General features: G+C 36.8%; 3 protein-coding genes and 3 pseudogenes across 4 annotated transcripts; 4 read left to right on the forward strand and 2 right to left on the reverse strand.

Annotated features, from left to right (window-relative positions):
• The first annotated feature begins 9 nt into the window (after positions 1 to 9).
• Positions 10 to 2,972, forward strand: LOC148563099 (uncharacterized). The gene is made up of 5 exons (XM_088491167.1): positions 10 to 304; positions 398 to 843; positions 934 to 1,347; positions 2,355 to 2,451; positions 2,662 to 2,972. The coding sequence occupies exons 1-5, from the start codon at positions 10 to 12 to the stop codon at positions 2,970 to 2,972; spliced, it is 1,563 nt and encodes a 520-aa protein (XP_088347293.1).
• Positions 2,973 to 4,430: 1,458 nt separating this feature from the next.
• On the forward strand, positions 4,431 to 6,582 carry LOC107648527 (L-type lectin-domain containing receptor kinase IX.1 pseudogene; annotated as a pseudogene).
• A 322-nt stretch (positions 6,583 to 6,904) lies between these two features.
• LOC107647685 (L-type lectin-domain containing receptor kinase IX.1 pseudogene) lies at positions 6,905 to 8,998 on the forward strand (annotated as a pseudogene). Its single transcript, XR_015886046.1, has one exon. The product of XR_015886046.1 is annotated as an L-type lectin-domain containing receptor kinase IX.1 pseudogene (transcript).
• A 721-nt stretch (positions 8,999 to 9,719) lies between these two features.
• On the forward strand, positions 9,720 to 11,708 carry LOC107648528 (L-type lectin-domain containing receptor kinase IX.1 pseudogene; annotated as a pseudogene).
• A 151-nt stretch (positions 11,709 to 11,859) lies between these two features.
• Positions 11,860 to 16,061, reverse strand: LOC107605443 (putative folate-biopterin transporter 2). The gene is made up of 5 exons (XM_016307325.3): positions 15,286 to 16,061; positions 13,566 to 13,825; positions 13,367 to 13,462; positions 13,092 to 13,262; positions 11,860 to 12,691 (listed from the first exon to the last, which is right to left on the reverse strand). The coding sequence occupies exons 1-5, from the start codon at positions 15,665 to 15,667 to the stop codon at positions 12,089 to 12,091; spliced, it is 1,512 nt and encodes a 503-aa protein (XP_016162811.1). The 5' UTR covers positions 15,668 to 16,061; the 3' UTR covers positions 11,860 to 12,088.
• Positions 16,062 to 17,067: 1,006 nt separating this feature from the next.
• Positions 17,068 to 21,409, reverse strand: UBP22 (ubiquitin-specific protease 22). Its single transcript, XM_016307326.3, has 3 exons — positions 20,119 to 21,409; positions 19,111 to 19,229; positions 17,068 to 18,568 (listed from the first exon to the last, which is right to left on the reverse strand). Exons 1-3 carry the CDS (start codon positions 20,907 to 20,909, stop codon positions 17,793 to 17,795), a joined length of 1,686 nt encoding a protein of 561 aa, XP_016162812.1. The 5' UTR covers positions 20,910 to 21,409; the 3' UTR covers positions 17,068 to 17,792.
• Positions 21,410 to 21,662: the final 253 nt, after the last annotated feature.

A 21,662-nucleotide genomic window follows, 5' to 3' on the forward strand; every position in this document is an offset into this window, starting at 1 on the left:
GCTGTTATTATGGATAGTTTCAATATCATAGCCTGGAATGTGAGGGGTGCGTCTAACAAGATGGCCCGTGTGCATTGCAAAAATTTGGTGAGAATATATAAACCATCTTTCTTCTTTCTCTTTGAGACTCATACCATGTTTAATAATTTGAAGAATTTTTGGGATAAGTTGGGTTTTCATTGTGTTGGTATTGAGGAAGCAGTAGGACACAGGGGTGGCATTTGGTTTCTATCTTCTATTGCTAATGCTTCTTGTGTGGTTATTGATCAAATTGACCAATGTATCACAGTAAAAGTGAGTGTGGGTAACTTAGTTTGGCTTTGTAGTGCAGTATATGGGAGTCCTCAATTCGAAAAAAGATGTATGCTTTGGGATCATTTGCGTTCTATTAATTCAGGCCATAATAGACCATGGATGGCCGTTGGTGATTTTAATGAGATTGTGGCACCAGATGAGAGTACAGGTGCTTATTTTTCTTCTCACAAAGCTAGTCTATTAGCTACTACTCTAGATGACTGTGAGCTCTTTGATCTTAAAGTGACTGGTAGGAGATATACTTGGTATAGAGCAGTTCAGGCTGGCAGGGACTTGGCTAAAAGGTTGGATAGAGCTATAGTTAATGAGGCGTGGATGACAATGTTTCCTGAGGGTTATTCTGAAATTCTTAGCAGGCTTCATTCTGATCATTGTCCTATTTTAGTTCGTTGTCATGGTAGTCCCAGAGTGAAAGGTTCACGTCCTTTTAGGTTTCAAGCTGCGTGGGCAACACATCCTTCTTATAAACATGTTATTAGTAAGGCTTGGAATCAAGAGTTTGGAGGCGTTACCGAAAGGCTTAAGATGGTTCAACAGGCTTCTTTGGACTTCAACTCAAAGATTTTTTGAAATATTTTTGTGCGAAAAAATAAGCTGGAACTTTTTTTGGAATATCAGATTGATCAGATTCAACGGCGTTTGGAGGTTACCGATGTGTTATCTCTGAAAATTAAAGAAGTTGAACTGAGGGAAGATTACAATAGGCTTTTGTTGCAAGAGGAACTTTTTTGGTACCAGAAATCTAGAGAGCAGTGGGTCAAGTATGGGGATAGAAACACTAAATTCTTTCATCTTCAGACTTTGGTACGTAGAAATCATAATAGAGTACATGGATTATATGTTAGAGATGGGTCTTGGTCTACTGATCCAGATATTCTCCAGGAAGAAGCTCTCTCTTTTTACAAGAATCTCTTTGGTACAACAGAAGAGGTTGATGTTGATTGTTTAGGGGATGTTCCGATGCCCACACTAAGTACTGAGGCTTGTGCTAGGTTAATTGACCCTGTCTCTTTTGCGGAAGTCAAGTCAGCAGTATTTAGTATGAGCCCTTTTAAGGCTCCTGGTCCAGATGGCTTTCAAGCTTATTTTTTTAAAGAATATTGGGAGATAGTAGGCACTGAGATTTGGAATATTGTCCGGAGCGCTTTTTTGGGAGAGTTCTTAAATCCTAGCATCATGAAAACTCTGATTGTGCTTATTCCTAAAATTGATAACCCTACCTTTATGAAGGATTTCAGGCCTATTAGCTTATGTAATGTTGTTTATAAAATTATCACAAAAGTATTGACTAACCGACTTCGGCCTTTTCTTCCAGATATTGTTAGTCCTTTACAAGGAGGTTTTATTCCGGGTCGTGGTGCTCCTGATAATATTATTGTGGCCCAAGAAATTCTAAATTTTATGAAGCACACAAAATCCAAGAAAGGTACTCTTGCTTTTAAAATTGATCTTGAAAAAGCTTATGATAGGGTGGATTGGAGGTTTTTGGAGAGTACTCTCATTGCTTTTAGTTTTCCTATCATCACTGTTAATTTGATTATGACTTGTGTCCGTGCATCATCTCTTTCTATTATGTGGAATGGGAATAGATTGGATAGTTTTGCTCCTAGAAGGGGGCTTAGACAGGGCGATCCAATGTCTCCTTACTTATTTGTGCTTTATATGGAAAGACTTGCTTGCTATATATCTCATAAGGTGGTCGAGGGTGTGTGGAAACCAGTTTCTGTCACTAGGGATGGCCCAAAATTTTCTCATTTGATGTTTGCAGATGATCTCTTACTCTTCTGTCAGGCTACAAAGAGTCAGGTCCAAATGGTCATGCATTCTCTTAACATTTTTTGCAAGGCATCTGGCATGAAAGTGAATCTATGATGAGACAGTTCCTTTGGAAGGGTCAAGTTGATGGTAAAGGTCTTTCTCTTGTTAATTGGAGGACCGTGATCACTCCAAAAAAATTTGGTGGCCTGAGTGTTAGAGATCCTGCGTGTGTTAATATATCTTTACTTGGTAAATTGGTGTGGCAACTTTTTTATTGTCAGGACAAGCCTTGGGTTGCTCTATTGAGGGCGAAGTATATGAGGAATGAGGGAGTTTTAGATGGCCCTGTCCCTTGCAATGCTTCTCATGTTTGGAAGAGTATCTCAAAGGCTTTTGGTGCTCTTAAGGATGCCTTCTCTTGGTGCGTTGGGTCACTTGATCAATCTTTTTGGTTTGACAATTGGAGTATTGAGGGTCCAATTGCTCAAGATGTCCCTTTTGTACATATATCTGACTCTGATTTAACTATTAGAGACGTTTGGAAAGATGGTCAATGGAATCTCCATGATATTTTCTCTATCATTCTAGAAGATGTCAAACAACGTTTGAATGCTTATAATCCGGATTTGAATGCTGGAGAGAGTTCGGGTTGGTCGTGGGGTGTGGCATCTTCTAGACTTTACTCAGCTAGGAGTGGGTACAGTTGGCTAGCCAAAAGAAAGTTTGACTGGAATGAGCATGATAATTGGTTGTGGGTATGGCAACTGCATATTCCTGAGAAGTACAAGTTCTTGATTTGGCTCAGTCTTCATAATGCTATTCCTACGACAGAGTTTCGTTTGGGTCGTGGTTTAGCTTTATCTAGCACCTATCATCGATGTCAGAATGGTTCTGAATAAATTCTTCATTGTCTTCGGGAGTGCCCTAGTGCCAAGGAGGTCTGCAACCTTTTAGGCCTGTATTCAGATAACTCGAATTTACATGATTGGCTCTATAGAGGTGCAAGGAGTGAAAATATTTTTCTTTTCTTTTCGACCATCTGGTGGATTTGGAGAAGCAGGAATCATGACTTATTTAATATAGATGATTCATGGAGTGCTAGTAAAGTGGTGAGTTTGATTCGTAGTTCAGTAAGGGAGTTTCACACTATTTTTGCTATGCATCAATCTCTGTCTCCTCCTTCACTTTGTTTGCATTGGGTTCCACCTCCAGTTTATTCTGTTAAATTGAATTGTGATGCTAGTTGGTTTCCTCCTTCTGGCTATGCTGGTTTTGGTTGTATCATTCGTAATCCTGATGGATGTTGGTTGAAAGGTTGCACTGGGAAAGTCGAAGTGTGCAGTGTTCTTTTTGCTGAATTGTATGCAATTTGGAGAGGCTTACTTCTTGCTTGGGAGAGTGGATTTCGTGAGGTTATTTGTGAAACAGACTGTTTAGAAGCTCTTTTCTTGGTAAACCAAAGAATGCTTGGTAAGGATATTCCAGAATGGGATTTGGCAAAGCATATACAGGAGGTTATGAATTGGAATTGGAGAGTCTCTATTCTTTTAATTCAGAGGATTGCAAATAGTGTTGCAGATTGTATGGCTAAAGCAGCTGCTTCTGTCGCGGACATTCACTCGAATTGGAGCCAACCATGGAGTGAGCTTCAACATCTAATAGATTTAGATATGACCCTAGCCAATTAATTTGGTTGTCTCTTTTTTTTTTTTTTTTTCTATTTAGTCACCAAAAAAAAACCAAGAGTATAGTGTAATGGGCAGACTTTAGGAGAATTATCACCGTAAAAACTAGTTTATATGATAGAAGAGTCCAAAGTCTTATAAGATTTTTTTTTTTAGGTGTTGATCCTGCGATACTCATAACATATGGTATATCTAAACATGTTGGGATCATCAACTCCCTCATGTCAATCAAATATGTTGTTTGTTATTGAAGGCAACATTGCAAAACAAGGTAAGGTTGTGCTTTGGTTATTTATGCAGAATAATGTGTCAAATTAAAAGGGATGACAATTTCTATAAAAGGGAAAACAGCCTAAGTCCAATCGCAACTTTGTTGGTTCGTTGTGATTAATCTTTTATTATGTACCATAAAATAAAAAGAAAAATGAGACCAATCATTAATTATTAGTCAACCTTAGTTTTCATCGATTTGCTTCACTATGTTAGAAAGTATTATATCCACTTCTTGTTTTAAACTTTGGCTTTAGTTTCACAAAAGTGCTACATGCACGTAAAAAAAACCAATCATAAAGTATTCATATATAAATATACGTTTCGTTTAACTTATTTTCAATATATATTCTATATGAGTGGTTGATTTTGATATAATTGTTAATTGCATCTTGTGATTGTTACAATGTACATCAATGAATGATCCACCATGTTTTAAAGTTCTAATCTGCCATGTTATCCACAAAGCCTGTTTCCACTCTTCAATATTATTGATTGCACAATGGTTTCTTCTCTGCTTTTGCTTCTTCTTACCCTTTTCCCTTCAAATGTTCACCCATTACATTTCAATATAACAGATTTCAGTGATGTTGAGAGTGCAAGCAAAGATATGGCATATGAAGGTGATGCCAAAGTTGCCAACGGGTTCATAGAGCTCAACAGGTATGACTACTATCGAACCGGCCGAGCCGTTTACAGCCAGCCTTTGCACCTTTGGGATTCATCCTCTAAGATTCTCACAGACTTCACAACCTCCTTTAGATTCACTATTCAAGGACCAGAATCCAATAGCAGTGATTATAATGTACTTGCTGATGGATTTGCCTTCCACATGGCTCCTTTGAATTTCACAACTCCACCCAACTCAGCTGGTGGCAATTTTGGACTATTCAACCTTTCCACACATTTTGGCATACCCCAAAATCAAATGTTTATGGTGGAATTTGACACATTCCAAAATAAAGATTATGATCCTCTAGAGCTAGAGCACCATGTTGGGATCAACGAAAATTCTGTCAAATCCATCAAGTATACTAAGTTTGATATTGAAGGAAACATTGGGAAACAAGGTCATGCTTTAATTACCTATAATTCTTCTACCAAGAACCTTGTTGTGTCTTGGTCTTTCAATGGAGCTAGCACTCATACTCTGTCTTGTGAGATTGACCTCTCCAAAATCCTACCAGAGTATGTGACAGTTGGATTCTCAGCTGCAACTGGCCACCGCTCGAACACACAACACAACATTCATTCTTGGGAATTCAATTCAACTTTGGATTCCACCGATTCTGAGGTAAACAGAAAGAAGAGGCAAAAAAGGATCATAGAAATTGTTGCACTGACTTGCTCAATAATTGTATTGGTGCTTATGGTATGTGTTTGTCTTATCAAGAAAAGAATTGCCAAGCTTCTACATGATGATCAAGTATCAGTCGCCAATGACTTGGACGAAGCATCACTACCTAGAAGATTCAAGTACAAGGAACTAGTTCAAGCCACCAATGAGTTCTCAAATGATAGAAAGCTTGGAAGTGGAGGATCAAGTCAAGTTTACAAAGGTTTTCTAAGTCACTCAGGACGTGCAGTCGCAGTGAAGAGGATTTTCGCTGATATTCAAGGAGGTGAGAAAATATTCATCAATGAAGTGAAGATAATAAGCCGTCTTATACACAGAAACTTGGTGCAATTCATAGGGTGGTGCCACAACAAACAAGAGTTCTTCCTAGTTTTCGAGTACATGCCTAATGGAAGCCTAGACACTTATCTCTTTGGAACAAGAAGAGCTCTGCCTTGGGATGCAAGGTACAAGATAGCTTTAGGTGTGGCCACGGCGCTTCATTATCTTCATGAAGATGCAGAACAATGTGTGCTTCATAGAGATATTAAGTCTGCTAACATTCTATTGGACACAGATTTTAGCACCAAGCTTTGTGATTTTGGCATGGCAAAATTGGTAGACCCAAGATTGAAGACTCAAAGGACAGGAGTTGTAGGGACATATGGGTACTTGGCACCAGAATATCTCAATGGAGGAAGGGCTAGCAAAGAATCAGACATATATAGTTTTGGGATTGTAGCTTTGGAAATTGCATGTGGAAGGAAGACTTACCAAGATGGAGAATATCATATTCCTCTAGTGAAGTGGGTATGGCAACTCTATGTGGAAGGGAATATTCTGAATGTTGCTGATGAAGGATTGAACAATAATTTTGATGAACTTCAAATGACATGCTTGCTAATTGTGGGACTATGGTGTACCAACCCGAATGACAAGGAAAGGCCGAAAGCAGCACAAGTGATCAAGGTTCTTCAACTTGAATCGCCGCTACCTGAGCTTCAACATGATATGCATGATCATCCTCTTCAACCAACCATGGTGAAGTTTAGAACTTCTTTTCAATCATCATCCATCAGCAATAGCCTTGTTATTGATGGACGTTAGTGTCTAAGCAGAGATAAGATATTTCACTTGAAATGAAATTGCTTTGGTTAATATAAATCGGTGGTACAACTTATATTTAAATATAATAAATAAATAAAAACTCCAATAACAGTGACACTATAACCTTTTTCTCGATTGCATACTCTATATTTTGGTTGACCTGTGTTTATATAAGGAAAAAAAAAAGGGACACATCAATGATTAATAATATAATAATGGAGATTTATCATTGACTACCTTAAAGTCTTTCCCATGAAAACATTTTTGTAACAACCTTGTTGGCATCTAGTTTTTGGCTTATTAGCTTATTAATCTTCCACTTGGATGCTGTACCTGCTTTTCTAATTTTTGCATTTCCTTACCAATAAGCTTATAAATCAGCCAATGCATATGGATATTACAGATCAACCCTGTTTCCAGGTTATGATCAAACATGTTAGCTACTTTAGTCTGTTTCCACTCCCATAACATTGTTTTTCTTCTTCTTTTCACCCTTTCCCCTTCAATAGTTCACTCACTACACTTTAATATAGATAGCTTCAATGAAAAGGACAATATGGTATCATATGAAGGTGATGCCATACCTTTTGAAGGGTCCATAGAGCTGAACATAAATGACATCAATCGAGTTGGACACGCAGTCTATAACGAACCTTTGCACCTTTGGGACTCATCAACCAAGGCTCTCACCGACTTCTCAACCGCTTTCTCATTCACCATTTCTCAGCCAACTAACAAAACCGCCGACGGCTTTGCCTTCTACATGGCACCTCTTGGCTACCAAATTCCACCCAACTCATATGGTGGCGCTCTTGGACTCTTCAACTCAACAACACAATATGGTGTAGTACAAAATCATGTTTTTATGGTGGAATTTGACACATTTATAAATCCTGAGTATGATCCCGGTGAACGTCATGTTGGGATCAACAGCAACTCTCTCAAATCCTTAACCTATGCTTGGTATGATTTTGAAGACAACATTGGCAAGAAAACTCATGCTTTGATTACTTATAATTCTTCCACCAAGATCCTTAATGTGTCTTGGTTTTTCAATGCTACTAGCACCAACACATTGTCCTATGAGATTGACCTTAGGGGAATCTTACCAGAGTATGTGACGGTTGGATTTTCAGCTGCAACTGGCCCTTTAGAGTTTGAGCGAAATGTTATTCATTCTTGGAATTTCATGTCAACTTTGGAGTCCATGGATTCTGAGGTAAACAAAAAGAAGAAGAAGAAGAAGCAAAAAATGGTTATAGTTGCAGTAGCTGCTTCAATTTTTTTAGTGCTGGTGATAGGTAGTGTCTATTGGTTGACCATAATCATCAAGAAGAGAAGAACCAAGCAAGTTCGAGATGATGATCTTGGAGGCACATTGGTGACTTCAGATCTTGGCAAAGCATCTATACCTAGAAGATTTGATTACAGAGAATTAGCTGCAGCCACTGATGGTTTCTCAAAAGATAAAAGGCTTGGAAGAGGAGGCTCTGGTGAAGTTTACAAAGGATTCCTAAAAGATTTAGGACGTTTTGTCGCTGTGAAAAAGATTTTCGCTGACTTTCAAAACTCTGAGAAAATATTCATCAATGAGGTGAAGATTATAAGTCGCCTTATACATAGAAATCTGGTACAATTCATAGGGTGGTGTCATGAGCAACAAGAGTTCTTATTAGTTTTCGAGTACATGCCTAATGGAAGCCTCGATACGCACCTCTTTGGCAGTAGAAGAACTTTGGCTTGGGATGTAAGGTACAAGATGGCACTAGGCATTGCCACAGCACTTCATTACCTTCATGAGGATGCAGAACAATGTGTACTGCATAGAGATATTAAGTCAGCTAATGTTTTGTTGGACACAGATTTCAGCACTAAGCTTGGCGACTTTGGGATGGCGAAGTTAGTAGACCCGACATTGAAGACTCAAAGGACAGGAGTTGTAGGGACATATGGGTACTTGGCACCAGAATATCTCAATGGAGGAAGGGCTAGCAAAGAATCAGATATATATAGTTTTGGGATTGTAGCTTTGGAAATTGCATGTGGAAGGAAGACTTACCAAGATGGAGAATATCATATTCCTCTAGTAAAGTGGGTATGGCAACTCTATGTGGAAGGGAATATTCTGAATGTTGCTGATGAAGGATTGAACAAGAATTTTGATGAACTTCAAATGACATGCTTGCTTATAGTGGGACTATGGTGTACCAACCCAAATGACAAGGAAAGGCCAAAAGCAGCACAAGTGATCAAGGTTCTTCAGCTTGAATCACCACTACCTGCACTTCCACATGATATGCATGATCATCGCCTTCGACCAACCATGGAGAATTTTAGAAATTCTTCTCAATCATCACCCATCACAAATAGCCTTGTCAATGATGGACGTTAGTTTCATGTAAAAGAAATTGAATTAATCAATTTGGTGCAGCTAGTTTTCAAGTGGCTATACAATATTGTCTATTTTTCTAAGACGAGATAAGATATTTCACTTGAAAATGAAATTGCTTTTGCTAATGTGGTTATAAATCCGTGGCACAAGTTATATGATAAAAAAATATTTAAAAATAATTAAAAACTCCAATAACAGAGACGTTTTAACCTTTTGTCAATTTCATACCACAATCTCTCCACAATTTCAAGCATCAATAGCTTGGTATTTTCATGTATCCTAATGTGAGAATCTAACTAACTAAGAGAAGGTAAGAGTGCTCGGTCTATTTACCTTCAACACTGCTTACTAGAGACACTAATTCAACATTCTTGGATTCTAGAGAGTGATCAATAGCTACCTTGGAGTCTAAGCTTTCCCTTGGATGAATCAGACCATTCGGATCAGCTCTAGGCAGCAAAAACAGCAAGCAAAGCAGACTGAGTCTCAGAATATTCCGAATCAAAATAGCTAACCAAAGGTTATCGAACCTTTAAACACTGAAACTTTAATCTTTTCTCTATTACATACTCCATATTCTGTTGACCTGTGTTAATCTAAAGGAGAAAAAAAGGACACATCAATGATTAATAATATATTTGGGATTTATCATTGACTATCTTAAAGTCTTCCCCATGAAAGCATTTTTGTCTCAACCTTGTTGGCATCTAGTTTTGGCTTATTAGCATATTAATCTTCCACTTGGATGCTTTGTATCTGCTTTTCTATTTTTTGCATTTCCTTACCCAAAAGCTTATAAATCATCCATTGCTTATGGATATTACAGATCAACACTGTTTCCAAATTATGATCAAACATGTTAGCTACTTTAGTCTGTTTCCACTTACATAACTGCACAATGGTTTCTTCTCTGCTTCTGCTTCTTCTTACCATTTTCCCTTCAAATGTTGACCCATTACATTTCAATATAATAAATTTCAGTTCTGTTGAGAATGCAAGAAAAGATATGGCATATGAAGGTGATGCTAAAGTTGCCAACAACGGGTTCATAGAGCTCACCAGTTATGACTTCTATCGAACTGGAAGAACCATTTATGGCCAGCCTTTCCACCTTTGGGATTCATCCACTAAGGTTCTCACAGACTTCACAACCTCTTTTACATTCACTATTCACGGATCAGAATCCAATAGTAGTGTACTTGCTGATGGCTTTGCCTTCCACATGGCTCCTTTGAGTTTCACAACTCCACCCAACTCAGCCGGTGGCAATTTTGGACTATTCAACCTTTCCACACATTTTGGCATACCCCAAAATCAAATGTTTATGGTGGAATTTGACACATACCAAAATAAAGATTATGATCCTCTAGATCTAGAGCAACATGTTGGGATCAACAAAAATTCCCTCAAATCCATCAATTATACTAAGTTTGATATTGAAGGAAACAATGGGAAACAAGGTCATGCTTTAATTACCTATAATTCTTCTACCAAAAACCTTCTTGTGTCTTGGTCTTTCGATGGAGCTAGCACCCATACTCTGTCTTGTGAGATTGACCTCTCTGAAATCCTACCAGAGTATGTGACAGTTGGATTCTCAGCTGCAACTGGCCGCCGCTCGAAAACACAACACAACATTCATTCTTGGGAATTCAACTCAACTTTGGATTCCACCGATTCTGAGGTAAACAGAAAGAAGAGGCAAAAAAGGATCATAGAAATTGTTGCAATGACTTGCTCAATAATTGTCTTGGTGCTTATGGTATGTGTTTGTCTTATCAAGAAAAGAATTGCCAAGCTTCTACATGATGATGGCAACAGCAGATACAAAGTAGTCGCCAATGACTTGGACGAAGCATCACTACCTAGAAGATTCGAGTACAAGGAATTAGCTCAAGCTACCAATGAGTTCTCAAATGATAGAAAGCTTGGAAGTGGAGGATCAAGTCAAGTTTACAAAGGTTTTCTAAGTCACTCAGGACGTGCGGTCGCAGTTAAGAGGATTTTCGCTGATATTCAAGGAGGCGAGAAAATATTCATCAATGAAGTGAAGATAATAAGCCGTCTTATACACAGAAACTTGGTGCAATTCATAGGGTGGTGCCACAACAAACAAGAGTTCTTCCTAGTTTTTGAGTACATGCCTAATGGAAGCCTAGACACTCATCTCTTTGGAAATAGAAGAGCTTTGCCTTGGGATGCAAGGTATAAGATAGCTTTAGGTGTGGCCACGGCACTTCATTATCTTCATGAAGATGCAGAACAATGTGTTCTTCATAGAGATATTAAGTCTGCTAACATTCTATTGGACACAGATTTTAGCACCAAGCTTTGTGATTTTGGCATGGCAAAATTGGTAGACCCAAGATTGAAGACTCAAAGGACAGGAGTTGTAGGGACATATGGGTACTTGGCACCAGAATATCTCAATGGAGGAAGGGCTAGCAAAGAATCAGACATATATAGTTTTGGGATTGTAGCTTTGGAAATTGCATGTGGAAGGAAGACTTACCAAGATGGAGAATATCATATTCCTCTAGTAAAGTGGGTATGGCAACTCTATGTGGAAGGGAATATTCTGAATGTTGCTGATGAAGGATTGAACAAGAATTTTGATGAACTTCAAATGACATGCTTGCTTATAGTAGGACTATGGTGTACCAACCCGAATGCCAAGGAAAGGCCGAAAGCAGCACAAGTGATCAAGGTTCTTCAGCTTGAATCGCCGCTACCTGCACTTCCACATGATATGCATGATCATCCTCTTCAACCAACCATGGAGAATTTTAGAAATTCTTCTCAATCATCACCCATCACAAATAGCCTTGTCAATGATGGACGTTAGTTTTATGTAAAAGAAATTTAATTAATCAATTTGGTAAAGCAAGTTTTATGGGTTAGTGAGAGCTATGTTTTATAGCAAGTCCCTTTGATTTAAGGATGAAATTTTCAAGTGGCTATACAATATTGTCTATTTTCTAAGCAGAAATAAAATATTTCACGTGAAACTTAAATTGCTTTTGTTAATTTGGTTATAAATCTGTGGCACAAGTTATATGACAGAAAAATATTTAAAAATAATTAAACTCGAACAACAGAGACATTTTAACCTTTTGTCAATCTCATGCCACAATCTCTCCACAATTTCAAGCATCAATAGCTTGGTATTTTCATGTATCCTAATGCGAGAATCTAACTAACTGAGAGAAGGTAAGAGTACTTGGTCTATTTACCTTCAACACTGCTTACTAGAGACACTAGTTCAACATTCTTGGATTCTAAAGAGTGGTCAATAGCTACCTTGGAGTCTAAGCTTTCATGTGGAAGAATCAGAGCATTCCGATCAGCTCTAGGCACCAAAAACAGCATGCAAAGAGGACTGAGTCTCAGAACATTCCGTATCAAAATAGCTAACCAAAGGTTTTCGAACCGTGTTCTTGTGATCTTAAATATATGGAGCACAAATCCTCCAGCCCATGATGATGATAGAACTCCAACATTATCAATAGACATAAGCAAGGCAAAGAAGGTGCCTTCAATACCTGAGGGACAAAGCTTTGAGCTAAGCACAAGCATAGGCATCCATTTGAGCCTACTTGTCATTTGAGCTATGCTTTCGACTATCACAACAAAGAAATAGTCAGGTATACCAAAGTTGAGGTTCCATCTCAGGACCAGAACCAGATCAAGCATACCCGATAGACCGTACAGCAACTGAGTCCAGAAGAGAACGTCTCGGAATGCATAATCCTTTAGAGCATATTGGTAAAGTATTGCACCCAAAAGGGATCCCACTGAACTGATGGAGAATATAAAACCAACACTTTCCTGCATAGGAAATGAAAGGAAAAGATTAGTGGCAAGCAAGCAAGAAGCAATGAATTATATCAGGAATAAGATACTTTAATTAAACTAGGTAGAATGAAGCTATAAATGAGCACAAGGATCTAATCTCTCAATTATCCTATTAAGTTAATACTAGTGATGGAGACAATTCTCACTTAATACTAGTGATGTTTGTGGAAATTCTTCCTATCATAAATGATTTATCCTCCTAAGCTGTCATCCTTAACTTTCTCTTAATTACTAAATAGAAAAAGATTTGATTACTTTGTAAGATTCCAAGACATATATTATATCTACTTTGTTCTTTATTTACTAATTAGGTCGATTTTTAAAATGATATTGCATCACTTTTTTCATATAGGAAGAGTAGTCATGACAATACCTCAGAGAAAGCTGGTCCACCCTTTGAATCTGTATACCAATAGAACATTCCTTCAAGGATATTCAAACTCAGTGCAAGTGATAAATACATGTATAAGCAAGGCCTCCAAACACTTTCGCTCTTCAAAGTAGACCACATTGCCTTGCCAGCATCAATAAACTTTTGGTTCACCTATACACAACATGGGAAATCAGATTATCCATGTTATCCATGGAACGACATAAATACTCAAAATTACTTTTGCAATGAAGTTTAGACATAGAGATATGTTATACCTGTCTGTAGGAAAAGTCATGCATATGGGGCTCGTCAAGTAGAAAACCAAGCAAGATTAGAAGTCCAGATGGGATAGTCATCAAACCAAACACTCCCTATGAAGAAAGATCATAATACAATACAAGTCATGAAGTGCACAAAAGACAAGAAGAAACTGTGGATTTGATTTTTAAAAAATGAAAGGTTGCAAGAGCTAACCATAGGGCCTATAAGGTGAACAAAGATACCACTAATGGAGAATCCTAATAGTGCTCCAACAGAAGAACTGAAGGCACATAAACTCTGAATATCAGCAGCAAGTAAAGGATGAGCGATACTGTTCTGCGCCACGCAGGCGTCAATCGTCACATCTGCTATTGCCGCCCCAGCACTTCCAGCTGTTAATGACAAAAGTGCCAACACAAGATGCAGGTTTTCATGCAAGGACAACAAAAGCATTGCAATTACTCCTAAGAAACCTGCAATCAGAGAGGAGCAGAAAATCACATTGTTATGTATTGTAATGAACCAAATTCTCAGTCTCTTCACCAATCCTTGCAAGAAGCATTTATATCTGTAAAGCACCATGTTAATAGAATCACATGATGCAAATTTCATGGTTGTAAACCCTTCTAAAGTTGTCACAAGAGAAACTAACTTGTACTAAGGCTAGTGGTAAAATTCCAACTTAGAGGCAGCATCATACCACTCCTAAGGATATAATATGTCAACAATTCATTTCACCAGAGAAAGGTAAATACTTCAAATGATATCATTGCAACTCACAGGACTAGAATGTTGTGATTCATTTTCTGTAGTTAAATAGAGTATGAAAATGTATGCACATGAACATGTATCTAAACTGCTTAGTTCCTCATATACTACTTCATCTTCCCATCCAGGTTGTTCTCAAAAAGAAGATCAGAGTTTGTTAAAGTATAGTTAGGATAACTAAGATCAATTCAGTCAGTTACAAAATACATATTACTTTGGGTTGGTTCAATTAGGTAGGTGGTTATGATTAATTAGATGATTGGAAACATTCCTTGTAGTAGGCGGGTTACATTGTGGTAGAATGGTAATTTAGTTAGCATTTTCTCCCAAACTTTTCTTTAGTAATACCAAATGGTCCTTAATGGGTTCCTATAATAAGAAGTTTATCCACTGATACTAATACTATATATTATAAAGTTAAAACCAACTATGGGTTGGTTGAGTGGTAGGCAAGCTCATCCCCAATGATGGGACAAACCAATTCTGGGAGAGGCAACAAAAGTTCCTCAAGCCAAACTAGTTGGATTCCTGGTGATCGGGTTCAGAACTCGGAAGCACACTGAGCCACTGCCCAATATTTCAGTGTCCCCAATTAAGACTTATGAGATACTATCTGATTAACTTTTCAGAAATAAGGTATGCCATCCCCAATAGCACTATCGTACTGTGAAGAAAAATGAAGATCATAATCCACTTCCTTTCCTTGAAATCAAATTATTCAAAAGAATTGAGAAGTGCCACAACTAAATGGCTTTACCAAGATTCAATCTCCCATAACATCTAAATCTAATTTACTGTTCTCCTCATCTATTACTACCGAGCTTCAACTATGTACACTGATTAAAAGTCACAACATGCACACATTTAGCATTCAATTAAGTTCATTTAAAATGATCAAGATTCAGGAAAAACATAAAAACAACAAAAGAAGTAATTAAGTAAAGCTATACTAGAGTGAACAATCAATCTAAACTTCATATTTAAAGCGTGAATTCAGCTGAACACATAACTAATATTATGTATCTGAACTAAAGAAGATAAATATATATGTATACACACAACAACAGCAACAACTAAGTTTTATCCTACTAGAAGGTCAGACAATGTCATAATATCTAGTTATGAAAACATCATCAAGAAAAGATCTGCACAATGTATTACATACCAGCAAAAATGAAATAAGGTCGCCTCCGGTAGCCGAAAATGGGGATAACATCAGTGAGAAGTCCCCAAAGAGGCTTAACAATCCAAGGAATGGATGTGATTCCAGCATAAACCTGTGCCTCAGATGGCTGCACCTTCTGAACATCTTTCATGTAATACTTTGTTCCAACACCAGCAAGAGAACCACCAAGTCCTTGGCTTATTCCATAAACAACAACCACACCAAACACAAAGCTCCAATGCATTTCCCTTGAAAGCATTCTAAACCAATTGATTGGAATGCAAACCCAATCCCAAATAATACCCTCTGTTGGGTGAAATTGTTCATTTTCCTCTGTAGATTCAGCAAAGGGTTCTTCTTCCTTAGTTTCCTCCTCTTGCATTATCACGCACCCTTTGTGTTATAGACTCAACTACCAAACTTGAAACATGAAACTAAACAAAACCCTCAAATAAAAATTGAACTTTCTATATCAAGCTATCAATCTATCAATCTAGCAAGTGTTAGGTGAACTTTTTTTCTCCTTCCTCTTTCCTAGATTTCAGTTTTGAATCACTTTACACGTAAAACAAAGAAAAATGGGGAATTTTGAAAAGTAAACAATAGGCTGGACCAAGAGGTAGTTGAAAAAGAAAAGTAAAGAAAAGGAACAAAACTTGAACTAAATGAAGCAACTTGTATCAATTGAAAGGAAAATGCCAAAAAGGGTACCATTGGCTACTATTTTTGTGAAATATTGAAGCAACTAAAAGGACAACGATAATAAGATTCAAGACAAGTAGTAACTAGTAACCTTCTAAGAAAACAAAAAGGTCTTTTTTTTATTCCCATGTTTGAAGAATCAGATAAATTATAGTAAATTTCATAATGCTCATATTAAGAATTTTTCTTCTTCCTTCCCTTTGCTCCATCATTTTCATTGTCAAAATGTGTCATATATCTTAATTCTTCCAAGGTTCTGTTGACTTTGTTTAAATTTTTATTTAAGGTGAAAATTGTGCAAGGAAAAAGTGGAATACATATATGATATAATGATGTAAATAAGCAATAAAAAATATTATATGCATACCAAAAAATTATTATGTATTTGTATATAAATATGTGTTGTAATTGATTTGTTATGTGCACCTAAAATAATTAGTATTGATAGATGTTTTCGGTTTTTCTTTTTCCGTCCAAGAAGGTAGGAAAAACAAGAATCTACGTTTTTCTTGGGAATGGATCCTCTCAATTGTTAAAAAAAATTGACAATGTAAAGTGTGATTTCTAACCCTTTATTGCTCCCTCTCTCATATTTATTCTTGATCCCACTTATAAAATTAATGATGAAAAATCATACTTTACTCCCTCAATTGTTAAAAAAAATGGAGAGGATTCATTCCCGTTTTTCTTTTAGTTCTTATATACATGGATTTGAGCATATTTCAATTCTTCTTTTTAATCTCACTCATAATAAAAATGAAAGAACTCTTTCGGTTTTAAAATTTATATCCGAAATTATTAACAAGATTAAAATATTTATTATTTTAACTCATGTTTTATTAATTATCATTTGGTGTATTAACAATAAGAAATTGTTAAGCATATTTTTCAATTTCTTGTTTGCCATGGCGGCTAGCAATTGACTTGTCAAGTCAGGATTATACATCCTCAGACACAGATATGTTACACCTTTCAATTTTCACGAGACAATTCAATAATACAAATTTTAACATGATTTTATATTAGGAAAAATAACAATTAGGAATTATTCCTAAATGGTATTTGACAAGGGGGTGCAAATAGAAAACAAGGACTTGAAACTCAAATGTTACATACAAGAAAATAATCATATGAAACTATAAACTCAATGGCAGAAACCAGTTTAAGAGAGAACAACTTGGCAGCGCACAATCACTAACCACCAAGGCTTCAGATTGGAGCAAATATAATTCAACAATAGCCCTGTATCATTTGCACTAAGAGATGCTACCTTTTTGAATAATTTGCACACTCACATCAAAAGGGAGATGCAAACAATGGCAATGTGTTCAAGCACAAAGCACATCACTGTTGCAATTCATTAATGTTGTTAATTATCAATATAAACTCCGCCCCCCCCCCCCCCCCTTCTTCTCTATCTCTCTCAATCTTTGTCTCCCAGTTGGGGTATGTTTGGTTAATGCACATGACTAAACTGCAATCAAAGAATTTGAGTAAGCAAAACATGAATAGCTGTTAAAAAATTTAAAGGGGGTTGAGTTTCTGCTGTTCTGTCTCCTTAATCTTAGTTTCAAAACTGCAAAATGAGATTTCCGCACGACGCAGCTATTCGATTTCCTTCCATGGATACTTTTAATCATCTGAAATTTTTAACATGCTCAATGGAATTTGTGAATCCATCTTGCTGAAGACAATGAGTTCTTTCAATGAGCAAGTGAGCATAAAGCTGTCTTCAGTGTACAGAAGATGCACATTATAATCTATCAACTGATGCCATGAAAGATGAAACTCCCTTTAATGTCTCTCTAGCAACACCCCACAATAGGAAGAAAGAGATCTCTTTCAGGGGACTTTGGCACATGACTAAGATCTTCGCCGGCTTTACTGTAGAGTGTTTTCTGCACATAAAAAATCATATAACACTGCGAGGCTCTGACTGTCGCTTCATCAACCTCGGTAATCCAAGCATCGTCACACCGGTACCACCGCCTCCTTAACCGCACGAAGGAAACATAATGACCGGACTCGAGCGTCCCTGAATGTGTCACAACTGCAAAGATCTCATACTTGGAAAACATATCTGATTCATTGCCCCCAAAAGTGAAAATTCTGTTTCCGTGTCTGGCTCTGAGGATTGAGGAGGACAAGTATGGGGTCATGTCCAATGAAAAAGGAAAATGTAGGTACTGATCTATTTTTCTTGACGACCTTTTAACAAAGGAGTGCTCGAAACGTTTCACGTGTAGACTAAGTACCAATGGAAGCTTGCCAATAGACATTTGCTTCAACGAATCCTGCCTTTCCTTACAATTCTGGCAGTAGAGTTTCTGGTCGGACCCCAACTTCTCGAGTCGAGTGAACAAATCTAAACAACCAAAAAGCGTAGACATACTGCCTTCCTCATTCTGTTTGATCAGCTTTTTACCCTTTTCAGCTAAAGAGAAATTAGTGTCCAAATCAAGGGAAATATCCATACAAGGGTCAAAGGTTGTTGAGGTGAATCCACAGGCCATACAGGTCACATCTGATCTCAATAGCCCCGAAAATACCCTATGAGCAATACATTCGCAGTCTCCATGACCTGTGAGAAACAATAATCATACATAGTGATATTCGGCGAAAAATAACAACTGACAGAGATATCAGACAAGATTGCATTTTGTTATTATTTCTCTGTACTACTTATATGAAAACCTTTAGATATATCCACACTGTATACCAGGAAAGTTTCACTCTGGTTTTTTATCTTTTAAGCATAGTTCACTTTAATCCTTGACATTTCAAAATTAGCATTTTGGTACTTGAGATTGCACACACTCAATTATTTTAGTTCCAATATACAGATCCACTGATTTGTTACATGTGCTAGCATTGCCATGTGACATGCCCATGCCCAATGGTCAGGGCACGTGATATCTTGGTTGATTCATAATAGAGGGACTAAAATGACCATCAGAGTGCAATCTCAAGGGCCAACATACTCATTTTCAAAAATCAATGACAAATGAATCATGCTCTTCAGACAAAAATACATCAGTATGTACATAACTGCAGTTATTAACACACAAGTTCACATTGTGCAGAACTGTATTCTTTGTTTCCATAAACATGCAGTAAAAGTACCTCTGCTTCCATTCTTTGTTTTTCCCCCAGTCTCATGGAGTGCGTCTAACAATGAAATGAAAAACTCATGAGCATCTTGCTGTTCATAACTTGCTAAATTTGCTGAATGCTGCCACCAGCTTGAAACAAAAACAAAAAGTTTCACCATTCGAAAGAAAACAAGAATATGAGCACCAAAGTTATCATAAAATTTTTGAATTTGAGTATAAGTTGCTCCCACAAACTTTACAAAAGGATTCACATAAACACATCATTAACTTCGAACTTATTACTATGAAAAGCATCAAGTTTAGAGCTGACAGCATTCGTCAGAGGTGATAAAAAAAAGGCTCGCTTTTGTCAAAGATGCCTTCACTGTCGAACTTGCTACTTTTGTCACTTCATGTCTTAATCAAACAAATTCATCTCAAATCAAAATCTTCAAACTTAAGTCATTCACAAGTGAAGAAATATTATGATACTTGAAAGGTATAAACTGCTTGACAAATTCACCGCAAATTTCATCTTGATTTTGTTTCTTCTAACAGCGGTGCCTATGTGAGTTTAGGGTAATTTTTCAACCAGAGTGCATTATTTTGGGTACCATGGGTTTGTTAAGTGGATTTTGGGAGCCAAATGATTAATGTTGCAAACTTTCATATGTTAAATTGATAGCTTACTCTAAAAACTAAAAGCACCAAAAGACATAAAGCTGAGGCACAGATTAAATCCTTCAAAAATGTCACTCAACAATTATCTTCACTAGAAATTAAAAGTCACACTTTGCCTAGTGTAATTTAAGAATGAAAGCAAAAGATGTTAGCTTTTCTAATCAAAAAAGTTTTTTATAACGACAATTGATGTGCATTATTATTGAGAGTAAAAACTAAATTGCAAATAAAGACATATTTAGATATCAATATTGTGATTGTGACCAAATCACAGTTCTTTTTGCCTCAACCACTTATAAAGGCGACACAAGGTTAAAGAGGAAAAGAACATATGTGACATGTATAACAACTTTCAGACCTGTATAGAAACTGAGCAGGGCTATACGGATTTCGATCTCCCGAAAACACAGCTGAAAAGATATCATTGACATCACAAATCAAACAAATCCGATCAGCCATTGTTGTTCTTCTCGAACAAGTCTCGGAATGGTGTCCACCACTCAAGAAATAGTCCCTAAAAGGAGGAGCATGTAGCAAAGCCTGCAGCACAGAATTCATGAAGCATGTGCTACCCAAATTGTTCAAACCCCTCAAACCCATTGGATAACATGATTTTTCCCTCAGATCCCTCAATTTTGTTCTTTGCAAATCCAATCCAAAAACAACCTCAGGAAGCATTCTCCTCCTCTTGATCAATCTCTGGCCAATGCTCTCATTCTCAGTAACAACAAAACCTTTTGGAAATGAGTGCGTTGACATAACAACTTGATCGAAATCAGGGTCATAAATCTGATCACTACACACCCCACAATAAAGTTCAGCCCTTTCAATGTCCACAAACAAATCATGACCAGAATTAGATTGAGGGTGCAAAGGGGTGTGATCCAAACAAGTGAATGAAGAACAAATCAAGCACAAATAGAACCTTCCCTCAGAGGCATTTTTGCAGTAACCATAGCTGCATCTTGGTACTTTTGTGTTTGGTTTCTTCACAGTGGTTTTCCCAATTGGGGTTGTTACAAGGAGCTTCTGAATGGCTTTGTAGCCATTGAAGCCATGCTTGAACTTGTAATCAGCAAGGTGCTGACAAGGTTGTGGGTTTGTGTATGAAGAAGAAGCAGAAGAAGAAGGAGGGTTTCTTTGGAACATAACGTTTATGGATTTGAAAAGGTTAAAATGAATTGACTAACAGAAAAAGACAAGAATTAAGGTGGTTGTTGTTGCAGAAACTGAAGCGTTTGTTATGGTGCCTCTGAATGATGTGATCGGAAAAGAATGAATGAAGATGATGGGAAAAAAATCTGACCCCAAAAAAAATGGGAAAAAAAAAACTCTAATGTTGATTAATACTTGTAGTTAAAGTGTTCATGTAAGGGAAGATGATAAATGATAAATTATGATGTAACAACATAAGAACAAAACATGCTTCTATCTATCAAAAGATTGCTTTGCTTTATCTGAAAAAAATAATCACAACTCAAGTCTGAAAGGGAAGACCCAAATGAAATTGCTTCTATGCTTTTGCTTTTTCATATTAAAGAAAAACAAATAAAAAAAAGAAAAGGAAAAAGAAAAAGAAGAAGAAAAGAATTAAAAGAAAAATGAAAAAGAGAAACCGACTCAGTAAGTCAGTAATCCATTCATATAATAATGATCATATTGAGTTAAATTGGTACTTTCGCAATTATATTTTCATCCAATTAAATAACTGTGTTTATAAAATTTTTAATAAAGAAACAATTGAATTAATATTGTTATTGAATTAATAATATATAAAAATTAAATCCAATCCAATTGATTAATATATAGAAGAAAAGAATTAGTATTCCTTAGTTATTGAATAGAGTGTGGTGGTAGTGTTGCCAACCATTAAGTAAGATATACCATAATTGGCACTATGTA

The sequence above is a fragment of the Arachis ipaensis genome, chromosome B6 (assembly GCF_059453495.1).
Source record: "Arachis ipaensis isolate K30076 ecotype BB chromosome B6, ASM5945349v1, whole genome shotgun sequence".
NCBI classification, from domain to species: Eukaryota; Viridiplantae; Streptophyta; class Magnoliopsida; order Fabales; family Fabaceae; genus Arachis; species Arachis ipaensis.

Excerpts from the sequence above, each read along its gene's own strand:
- LOC148563099 (XM_088491167.1), top strand. The coding sequence starts at position 10 with ATGGATAGTTTCAATATCATAGCCTGGAATGTGAGGGGTGCGTCTAAC. Across the intron at positions 844-933 it reads TTACCGAAAGGCTTAAGATG|ATTGATCAGATTCAACGGCG; the intron begins GTTCAACAGGCT and ends TTGGAATATCAG. Across the intron at positions 2,452-2,661 it reads TGCTTCTCATGTTTGGAAGA|AAGATGTCAAACAACGTTTG; the intron begins GTATCTCAAAGG and ends CTATCATTCTAG.
- LOC107605443 (XM_016307325.3), bottom strand. The coding sequence starts at position 15,667 with ATGCAAGAGGAGGAAACTAAGGAAGAAGAACCCTTTGCTGAATCTACA. Across the intron at positions 13,463-13,565 it reads TTCACCTTATAGGCCCTATG|GGAGTGTTTGGTTTGATGAC; the intron begins GTTAGCTCTTGC and ends CTTTCTTCATAG. Across the intron at positions 12,692-13,091 it reads GTGGACCAGCTTTCTCTGAG|GAAAGTGTTGGTTTTATATT; the intron begins GTATTGTCATGA and ends TTTCCTATGCAG.
- UBP22 (XM_016307326.3), bottom strand. The coding sequence starts at position 20,909 with ATGTTCCAAAGAAACCCTCCTTCTTCTTCTGCTTCTTCTTCATACACA. Across the intron at positions 19,230-20,118 it reads CCTGCTCAGTTTCTATACAG|CTGGTGGCAGCATTCAGCAA; the intron begins GTCTGAAAGTTG and ends TTTTGTTTCAAG. Across the intron at positions 18,569-19,110 it reads AACAAAGAATGGAAGCAGAG|GTCATGGAGACTGCGAATGT; the intron begins GTACTTTTACTG and ends TGTTTCTCACAG.